Below are 11568 nucleotides of genomic sequence, written 5' to 3' on the forward strand. Positions count from 1 at the left end.
GCTGAAGCTTACCCAGTACAGTATATCTTTGGTAAATCTATTTCAAATATTTTAGTACATTTAGTATACTTGTAAAGGAGGAAAAATTAAGTTAGCAGCACTCATCATTTGTCTTTGGGTGTTGAATTATAATACAGAATTAATTTTAGAGTTTTATCTCCTTGGGTATGTAAGTAATATCTTAAGATTTAAAGGTACCTAAACTAACTTTTTAAAATTAATCATTTGCTTAAAAGTAATCCAAGACGGTATTTTCAATTTTATTCTTACAGTCATTCACAGACACCCATAATAATTGTATGGCACATTGTGGTCAATAGACGAGAATTTAGACCTATAGACCTGCAGCCATAAGGGCTAAGGGGATCAATATCACCACACACCTGTAGCCCTTTCCTACATACCAGTTGGAAAGCTCTGACTTAAAGAAAAAAATGATAGCTAACTTATTTGCACAGGCAAACTTAATTAAACTGTAGTATCCGTAGGTGTTCAATATCTGCTACTGAGATTCTATGTAGTCGGCACTCATTGCTTCAAAACCTTTTTGGAAATAGCCAGTTTCTTACCTGGCACTGAATTTATACTTGAAATTTTCTTCAGACCCTCTCTTACTTCCTCTCTGATTATGCCAGAATATTGGTGGGATATTGTGGTGGACTCACTGCCCTCTCTGTGAAGCCTACCGCTATATGAATGAGAGCAAAAGAGGACCACGATGCTGGGGAGAATGGAAGCAGTATGAGAATTAGAGTCAAAAAGCTGGATCCATGTCATTCTTAAAACCCTCACTAGCTGCGTGGCCTGGGACAAATCAATTTACTTGAGCCTCAGTGTCCTCACTGTAAGATGAGATGATAACATATTAGAAAATGCTTCGTAAGCTTGAGTAATCTGCTCACTTTCTACTTTTGTTTAGCACACTGACTCCTTAGCCTGCATTCTGCCTTTATTACCCTACTAAATCTATTCCCTGGTATATACCAAACCAAAGGCCTTTTTCCAGCCTGATCCTCTTTGACCTCTAAACATTTGACCCTATTCATATGATTTATCCCAGATTATCCCCGATTTCCTTGAAGTAATGCTATCCTGATTCTTCCTACTTCTCTGGTTGTTCCTTCTCAGACCTTTCTCCACCTAAAGAGGATACCCGGTCTTTTCTCTCTAGCACAGTTCACTTTAACAAATGTGTTGAATGGTACCACGTGTCAAGCTCTACATTGGGTGCCAGTGACATAAAGATGATTAAGACATTCTTTGGAGGCAATTATAGCACATCCTCTTCTCTCAGCTAACAGTACCTTTTATTTTTACGGCAAATTTCTACCCCTCTCCTTTCACTCAATCATGACCTTCTAGAATTAGCTTTCCTTGAACCTTTTCAGGTGCCTCTCCTTTGGGGTTCTCATGGCACATTATGTATATCCTTCTTTTAATGAATTTTTCACACTGTTGAGTTAATAAATTCTCTTTCCTGAGAAGATTATGAATTTGTACAGTTCCTGTATTCAACAGTGTTCAACAGATATGTATTGAGTGCTCATATGTCAGGTGCTCTTTTAGGTGCTTGAATAAAAAGAGGCAAGGACCTCCATACTTCTGTAGTTTACATTCTTGTGGGGAAAAGGAAACAATAAGCATAATAAATGGATAAATTATATATTAGGTGGTGAGTAATAGAAAGAAAATAGAGCTAGTTACATTTTAAAATAGGGTGATCAGACTAGGTATCATTGGAAAGGTGACTTTGAACCAGGTCTTGAAGGACAGTTGGGAGTTAGCAATGCATCTGTTCATGGAAAGAGGATTCTGGGAACAGAAACAGCCAATGCAAATGGCCTAAGATGAGAACATGCCTGAACAACAAGGAGGCCATCGTGGCTGGACTGAGTCCCTTAAGGCAGAATAATAGTAAGCAATGAGGTCAGAGAGATAATGGGACTAGATCATATAGGATTCATATTCATTGTTATTTCCTCGATGCTGAGTACAATGCCTGTCCTATATTAAGGGCTCAATAAATATTAGTAAATCAATCAAATAATCATCCAAGTTGAGGTTCTATATCTTTTTTTTTTAAAGATTTTTTTTTTTGATATGGACTGTTTTCAAAGTCTTTATTGAATTTGTTACAATATTGCTTCTATTTTATGCTTTGGTTTTTTGGCCCCGAGGCATGTGGGAACTTAGCTCCCCAACCAGGGATCGAACCTGCACCCCCTGCATTGAAAGGTGAAGTCTTAACCACTGGACTGCCAGGGAAGTCCCGAGGTTCTATATCTTTAGGCCAAGAGCTACTGAAATAATCTTCCTATATTACTTATTTGATTTTTTTCACTTCTGTGCTTATTATTTGGTTTGCCCACTCAATGAAGTCTGGATTTCTTGATATATAAGGCCTTAACACAGTTCTCTTCTAGTTTGTCTTCGTACCCTTCTCTTGATACATCTAATCACATAATCTGTTTTTGCAGCCAAACATGACTATTCACATGCTCACTTGATGTTTTTCTTTCTCCATGCTTTTGTTAATGCTGTTATTTAGGGAATGTTATTCATTCCCTCATTTCTGCCTTTTGAAATTCTACCCATCCTTGAGAACCTAGATTGAGTTATTTGTACCATTCTTTGGTTATATGTTATATACCACCTGGTATTATAACTGTGTATATATATATTCTTCTTATATGGGATTTTAAGTTTCTTGAGCATAGGGAGGTACCTTTTAATTATTATTTTTGTTCTGTGGTAACTCAAATATAGTAGGTGTTTCATAAATATTTGTCAAATAAGTGAATGAACTTTAACAATAACCTTACTGGAAGGATTATGTGAGGCTAATTATTAATTAACAATTAATCAACCTTAGTTTAAGATTATCTCTAGGAAATGTATCATTTTAAGCACACAGTGGTAATCCAAGGACAAAAATCTAGTTTCATCATTGAAATAATTTAAGTACCAACTATGGATTCTAACATTTTAACATCACTGTTGAAGTACATCCCCCATTGCTTGACATACGCAATTTCTGATGTTAGAAAATACTTATAAAGAGCCAAGTTTTAGGCACAACTAAGAGCTTGATAATTGTCCAAAACTTGGCACATAAGCAAACATAATTATATTAGCAAATATAGAAGCTGGGAGTTGAACCAAATGTTAAGACACAGAGATGGCTGTTGTTAAGTACAAGCTATATTTGGCTCAGCAGGAGCCAAGTAGCACACACACTAAATCCATGAATAGCTATCATCTATAGTCTCCTTTTAGACTTTCGTACACTGTTCTCCCCTCAGGGCAGCAGGTTTAATCACCTCCTTCCCGGCCTTAGGTGTATCTCTTATTGAAGGCCAGTGATCCAAGGAGGGTCAAGTAATGTTTTTGCTATATCATCATGTAATTCAATACATACTAATAGGATTCAGCAAATGTATGTATCCTAAAACGTTTGGTCAGGCAAGCAAGGACTGCAAAAATTAAAATCCAGTGTTGGAACCGTTTAGCTCTACCACTGAGGAAGTAATGATGCTACATATCTAGGAGCATATTGAGGCTGAATAATGAAACGTTCAAAAGATATCTTAATTTAAGATGAAGATTGAGATTTAACAAAAATACTTATTAGTAGAAACAAGAAGAAATCATGATTTAGCCAGGATAAATCAACCTTCAAATTTTTGATGTTTTACCAGTGGCATGTCCCCATTAAGTTTAGAAGCACTTCAGGTGTGAATTCATCATTAACTCATATATTTTAACTTAATTTTTGAGAATAACAGACAGGGTATTATACACTGGGTAATCTGGGGATTAACTGGTTCTGTTTTTCTCATTTGTAATTTGCAAAACCCAAACTCGCCATTAAAATTGCCAGTTGTGTTATAGTTCCTTTGCATATCTATTCAAGAGCTCCACAATATTGTTTATTTTATAATATTTGTACCTTATTGCTCTGATACTTTAGCATTCTACTCAGCAGTAGTGGGAATAGTCAGACTTAATTTTTCAGTTACATAACTTTTACTGTTGGATCAGAAAAAATGGATCTTTTTTACAAAAAATTTTTATTAACCATGACACTGTGTAAGATACCATCCAATATGATAGGGAAACCTAAAGTTAATTAAAATGATATGCATAAAGCAAAATGTAATTCACCGGAAGCTTAAATATAGTTCAAAATGTAGTTCACCGGAAGCTTAAGTATAAAGGAATATTAATTTTGCAAACAAGCCAATGGGAAATATATTTAGTGATAAAGAACAAATATAGTTGTATATTTTAAAAGTTGTATATTTTTCTGATCATTATTATGTAGAAAACTTAGAAAACATGTAAAAGGGTAGGGAAAAAAATTGCATCGAGTGTTATTATAACCTGGAGACATAACCTTCCCGAACTCTATTATTATAGTTTAACAAGTAAGAAAGGGAGGTTTACGAGAGACTTGACACACTGCATAGAGGCAGAAATATGTGCCAACTGAACTGAGACATCAAATGGAGAAACAAACAGCAACAGTAAAACTCAAAAAACAAAGCAAATGATGACACGGAAAGCAAAAGGTGACAAGTGTAGAAGGAACTTAATTTCCTGGCAAATAATAATAACTTATAGTCGCTAAGGGCATTGCAGCTCAGAACACTTGGTATTTTAAGGATGAAGTTAATGAATTATCAAGAAAATATTATAGATTTACCTGAATGGAACTCCTGAAAGGTAATAGCAAAAGTTCTCTCCTTCTGCCTTTCTTGTAATGAATGGCTCCCCTGTTTTTTATAGAATGTGGGTTGTTATGGTGATGAGAGGGTACCTAACAGGGAGGGGATTGTAGATCTCATAATGTGGGGAAAGGGCCTATGTCAGCTTCATGAAAAGTTTCAGATTACTCCTTTGAGCTGGACTTGGTATTTCACTGTGCCTTTATGTCAGCACGCAATGAGGTCAGTAAATTTTTCAAAGATTCTACAAACCAGTCTGATCTCGGTCTTCCCTGTCTCTCGTGGAGAGAACAGCCAAAAAAAGATAGGCAGCAGTGTAAGAGACTGGAAGGGGACTTAGAGGATTAGATGGAGGATTAGATGAGGACGAAGAGTCACAGTAAGAGCTGAAGAGAAAGGCTGTAGTCGCTTAGTGACATTGATTAGATATATAAAATAAATATCTGTTGGATGAATGGCCAGAAATATCTTTATTATTGTTTAATAGCTTAAAGTTGGAGTAGTTCAGGGTTCAGGGTGAGGCAACAGAAGTAGGTTGCTAAAAGTAGTGAGGAAGCAGAGACTGTAGGCATTGAAGAAGTCACAAAACCCTAGTAGTTTGGTGTTGTTAAGGGGGGAGCAGGGGAGCATTCGAGTAGAACTAATAGAATTTATTTCTGGTCATATCATTCATTAAACAAAAAAATTTTTGAGCATCTGTCATATGCTAGGTGTATTATACCAGATATTGGGAAGAAAACAGTATACAGAACAGATCTGTCATGGAGTGTATATTCTGGTGCACAATATAAAATGTCAGACAGTAAACACAACCTCCTTCCTCTGCAGTCCCTCTCAATTACGTCTGTGTTCAATAAAGAAAAGAAAACAGGGCTTTGTCTAATTAGAAATTGCATGGCATATGTGGTTAGGTGGTCAGACTATGCTGATAGTTCCATTTAATTTTATCTCATTGCCTTTAATTTTTTTTAACATAGACTAATTTGGATATTTTACCTTTTTTTTCCTTTTCATGACTTGATTTTATTTTAATCATCACCGTCAGTGTACCCTGTTGATATAAAATTCAATGTCCTGGCTATTTCTTGGCAGCTGGAGACTTAGCAGATAGTTTTGAGGTCTCTGGCCTTACCCTGAAGTTACTGGCTGCTCAGGTGGTTACTGGAAGTGGTGGAGTTCTCCACACACTCTTGGTCCTGCTCTGGCTCTTTTTTTTTTTTAATCTCTGCATCTTAGCTTTTTTTTTTTTTTTTAAAATTGTGGTAAAATACACACTAAAAACTTACCATCATAACTATTTTAAGTGTACAGTTCAGTGGTATTAAGTACATTCACACTGTTGTACTACCATACATCCACAAGAACTCTTCACCTTGCAACGCTGAACTCTGTACCTTATCAATCTTAAAAATAAAACACATAGTTGTTATAGCAGCGAAATGAGGTTATTCAGGAATAGCAGAGGAATTGCAGTTCAGGGCATGCAAACTATAGCAAACCCACAAGCAAGTCCCCAAAACAAAGAAGAGGCCTGTTCTTTTATAAAGAAAAGAGGGGGGTTGGGAAGGGGTGGTTTTTTGAGCAAAATCCATTGGAGGAAAGAGAGTTCAGGGTTATGGCTGCTTCTTATTAGGCTAGTTGTGGTGGCTTCTCATTGGCTGGGCTGTTGCTGGGCGAGGAGAAAAATCTTCCTTCCTCCAGCTGGGGTATGTAAAGTAAGCTTCTTCTGGATGGGGAATGCAAGGTATGCTTCTTGCTAGTGTCTCCAAGGGGCAGCAAGCAGTAGTAAGTGAGAAGCCTTCAGGGCTTCCCAACTCTTTTTTTAAATGAGGTTTTCTTTTATTCATTTTCACAACCTGTTAATAACTCCCCAATCTCTCTTCCCTCAGTTTATCTTTATATTTGAAATGTTCTTTTTCAGAAGAAAATAAAAACATTTCTTTTGAAATGTTTCTTTTCAAAAGAAAAGTTTTAATTTCAAAAGTAATTTAGCCATTTCTTTTTTAACCGATGAGATCTCACTTGTGTTTGTGAAATTTTTAAAGGCAGTAGAAGGCAGGTGTTTGTGGATTCTATGCCCACAAAATGAATAAGAACATAGAATTGAAGCCAGATTACCTGAGTTCAGTTACTAGCTCCTCCACTTACTACCTGTGTGACCTTGCAAGTTATTTGACATCTCTGTGCCTCAGTTTCCCCATCTAAAAAATGGAGATAATAATACTACCTATTTGCAGCATTGTGTTGAGGATTAAATAGTTAATACATGTCCCTTGAGAAACTTACAGTTAAATTATAGAGTAAGACATATGGATTTGGAAAATTAACAAATACTACAGTGTTATGGATACCAAACAAGTGATAGAGAATAAATGCAATGGAATTGTTAGGAAGCAGAGATCACTGAGATTGTGGTGTCTAGGAAAGGGTCACAGAGAATAATCAAAAGAAACTATCTACCGGCTCCTAACCCCACATCTTTACCAATATCTGGAGTTATATGCTCTACCTTCTCATCTCATCAGTCCATACTTCTTTTTCATCTAGAACAAAGATGCACTTTTCTGCTCCTGTCTAGATCCTGTGCCCCAGCTGGAGCCCTGAATCTCATCTCCTTTTGCCTGCTCAAGGACATTACTCTAGCATTCTCTCTCCTACGTCATCAGTTTCTTACTCTCTGATGGATTGTGCTGATTAGTATATCAGTATGTTGTAATTGCTCTCACTAAACACAACAAATTTTTTAAGCTGCTTGACTCTACTACTGTCAGTCACCACCCTATTCCCATATTCCTCTCTGCAGGAAAACTTTCCAGAATTGTGCTGTTACCTCTCTAGTTCTCCTCCCCACTTTCTCTCTTAAACCCACTCCAATCAGGCTTTGCCCCTATGATCATACTAAAACTGCTCTCATCGAGGTCACTATGACTTACATATTGCTATATCCAGTGGTCAGTCCTTAGTCTTCATCTTATTGAACCTGTCAGCAGCATTTGACAGAACTGATCTTTCCTCCCTGACACACTTAATGAAACTTCCAGACTCCACATTCTTAAGTTTTCTTCCTGCCTTACCTGGTTGTCCTTTCCCAATCTTTCTGCAGCTGCAGACTACTATTATCTAACTGCCTACTCAACATTTACACTTAAATGTCTTACAGACTTACCAAACTGACATGCGCAAAACCTGAAACTCCAAATCTTCCCTGGCCCCCACCCCCCAAATGACTTGTTCTAACTGCAGCCTTCCCTTTCACTGTTGGTGAAATACCATCCTTCCAAAACTTCTTTTTCACACTTCTCCGTTGGAATTATCAGCTAATCTTGTTGTTCTACCTTTAAAGATACGCAGAATGTGGACCACTTCTTACCACCTCCACTGCTACCACCGTGGTCCAAGCCTCCACCATCTCTTGCCTAGATTTCTGCAGTAGCTTCCTGAATGATTTCACCTTTTTTGCCCTTGCCCTACAATCTGTTCTCAACTCAGGAGCCAGAATAATCCTGTAAGAGTATGTCAGGAGCTTCTCACCCTCAGCACTGTAGACATTTAGGCGTGGTGATCTTTTGTTGTGGGGTTGCCCTGTGTGTTGCAGGGCATTGAGGCAGCATCCCTGACCTCAGCTCGCTGGATGCGAAGTAGTGCTGCCAGCTCCAGGTGTGACAACCAGAAGTGACTTCACGTGTTACCACAGAATCACCCCTGGATGAGAATCACTTGTTTGTATCCCTCTTCTGCCCAGAACTCTGTGATGCTTCCCTGTTTCACTGAGTAAATACAAGTCGTTAATAAGCCTATACAGCCCTACGTGACTTGGCCACCTCCCCCCCCCTTTTTTTTTTTTGGCCACGCACGGCATGTGGGATCTTAGTTCCCCCACCAGGGATGGAACCCACACCCCCTGCATTGGAAGCACAGAGTCTTAACCACTGGGCTGCCAGGGAAGTCCATCCCCTACCATTTTGTATCTCTTTTTGTTGTTGTTTTTTCGCGGTACGTGGGCCTCTCACTGCTGTGGCCTCTCCCGTTGCGGAGCACAGGCTCCGGACACACATGCTCAGCGGCCATGGCTCACGGGTCCAGCCGCTCCGCGGCATGTGGGATCCTCCCGGACCGGGGCACGAACCCGTGTCCCCTGCATCGGCAGGCGGACTCTCAACCACTGCGCCACCAGGGAAGCCCGTGTATCTCTTTGATCTCATCTGTTTCTGTCTCCTCCTCCTTTATGCTGATCCAGTCACACTGGCTTCCTTCTAGCCACTTCTACCTTAGAGGCTGTGTTCTAACTGTTCCCTCTACCCAGAACACTCTTTCAGATTTTTGTGTGGCTAATTCCTTCAGTTCCTTCAAGTCTCTGCTCAAATTTCATTTTGCCAATAAGGCGTGTCCTGATCACTCTTTTATACTACAACCTGCTCCCCTCCCACAATCCTTCTAATCCCCCTTACCTGTTCTGTTTGGGTTTCTTTTTTTCCGTAGTATTTATCACCATGCAGCATGCTCAGTAATTTACTTTTGATGTCATGTTTGTCTGCCCCTGTTAGTGTATGTGCCCGCATAAACACATCACTCTGTATTTTCTCTCCTAAATTAACAATTTCTTTTTGTTCAAAAACAAATCTTTTGTTTTTTTAATGAATGGAGGAGGGTATTGCTAGATTTGGAAGGAGAGATGGGATTTGCATGGTTATGGATTAAGGGGAAGCAAAGTGAAGAGGGCAGATGGCATAAACCAAAGTACAAGGTAAAGAAATATGTAGGTTAGGTATGAAGATAGTTTTTTTTAGTATACCAGCCTGGCTGGAATTAAGGGTTCAGGATTTGGTGTGGAAGAAGATACAGCAATAAAGATAGGTGGGAACCAGATGGGATGGTAGGTTTAAGAGTATGTACAGTACAATCCTATCAGAAATGGCGGGATCATTTAAGATTTGTGAGTCAGAGAGTTGAGAAAGATGAAAGTAGTATGTTAATGACAGACACCATGGTTTGGGTCACTCAGAATCCATTTCAGACTTCGTCTAATGTCCGTTCCTATAGGTTAGAGGCTGAAAAAACAACAGTTTCCAGGTTATCTTCAGCAAGGCTTCCAGGTATGATTTAGTTTCCACCAGTCAGTCATAGGCACTTGTCTGAGGCTTGAATCCAGAACTGAGTTAAATAGGGAGAGAGGTGGGATATGAAGCATCCACTGTGCTAGAAGCCAGGCATTGTAGTTCTACAGCTAGTGTATAAAAACTGATTCATTTGCTCTTCTGGTCCCATATTACAGACAAGTCATCTCACACTCCAACAGGTAAGGTTAGTTTAATAGGCTATTTAGTAGCAACTATATTCTTTCTAAAGCAGTAATTTATTTGTAATCTAGGCTTACCTTTACCCAAATAAGTGTGTTTTCTAATATTCCTCCCAAGCACATATGTTTATAGACAAAAGTTGCAATTTGTTTAAGCATAGTAAAACGTGTACTTTCTGAAAATATCAGGATTTGCCTTTAAGTTAGCACTTTACATTTTAATCATTTTCTGTTGTTAGCCATTTGTTGTACTACAGTAGTAATCATTTAAGTCTAAAAGATTAAGGACCCTGTTTTAGTAGAAGGATTTCTAATTTTGAGGTTAAATCTTGTATCTTTTTAGGCCTTCCTGTATGTCCTTGTTGCCCAGTGAGGTTCAAAAGGAATAAATCTGGCGTTTTAAAAAATCCTTTGCTACAGTGTGACCCCTATTTAAAAACATGTAATTTCTACGACTCAGAGCCACAGATATTTTTCTTAACTGGGAGTTAATATATTAGGTGTTTGCCTCCCTTGAAATGATCTTCAGTTATTAAAAGTGTTCTGGTCATGGTCCTAAGAGTTTTATACCTAAATTCAATATATGGTTGATCTTAGGAGTCTGGATCCAGCTTTTTTCCCATATTATGTTCAAACCAAAAGGTCCCTTGAGACTCCCTTCATTTTTACTGTATCACTAAATGCATGTATTACGTAAGATAAATACCAGATGTCATAACTCATTGTTTAAATTATTATTTAGCTTGTCTTCTCAGTGTTTTAAGATTTATACTGCATTGTATAACAAAAACTACTTCATGTTGTTCAGTGCTAATTCATATGTATGTAATGTACTTAATAAAATCTTTTCATGTTGGTTCTGTAAAATTTCTTAATTAACTCCTAATGGTGTAAAAATTCTTACTCTAACATATTTGAAAAAGATTGCTTAACATCCTATGGAAGAAACTTTTAATCTGTTGTTCATTTTGTAGGTTATTGAAGACAATGGCGTTCGAAGAGTTGTTGTGGTTCCTCAGGCACCAGAGTTTCATCCTGGTGGTCACACAGTCATCCATCGTTCTCCACATCCTCCTCTGCCTGGTTTCATTCCTGTACCAACCATGATGCCCCCTCCACCACGCCACATGTACTCACCAGTAACTGGAGCTGGAGACATGGCAACACAGTATATGACACAGTATCAGTCTTCACAAGTATATGGAGATGTAGGTAAGGATCTAAAAATATTCCTGTTTTATGGAGTTGGCTATTTTTTGCTTGGATATAATAGGTACTATTACTATATAAAAGAAACAAAAAATGGTAACAATATCACAATCATTTTCTGTTATTCAAACACTATGTTACGGGAACTCTATTCAATACTCTGTAATGACCTATATGGGAAAAGATTCTAAAAAAGAGTGGATACATGTATATGTATAACTGATTCACTTTGCTGTACACCTGAAACTAACACAACATTGTAAATCAGCTCTACTCCAGTAAAAATTTAAAAACAAAACAAAAAAACACTATGTTAAATGTTTCATCCTCATAATC

At 38.0% G+C, this 11568-nt stretch overlaps 1 protein-coding gene across 5 annotated transcripts in view; it reads left to right on the forward strand.

Annotated features, from left to right (window-relative positions):
• The window catches only part of FNDC3A (fibronectin type III domain containing 3A), a 162240-nt gene that overhangs the window by 97989 nt on the left and 52683 nt on the right, over positions 1-11568 (forward strand). For all 5 annotated transcript variants that reach the window (XM_067713874.1, XM_067713876.1, XM_067713873.1 and 2 more), the window contains one exon: positions 10998-11235. In XM_067713874.1, coding sequence (XP_067569975.1) covers positions 10998-11235 — 238 coding nt within the window. The remainder of the gene's footprint in view (positions 1-10997; positions 11236-11568) is intronic.

Source organism: Pseudorca crassidens, chromosome 18, assembly GCF_039906515.1.
Source record: "Pseudorca crassidens isolate mPseCra1 chromosome 18, mPseCra1.hap1, whole genome shotgun sequence".
NCBI lineage: Eukaryota > Metazoa > Chordata > Mammalia > Artiodactyla > Delphinidae > Pseudorca > Pseudorca crassidens.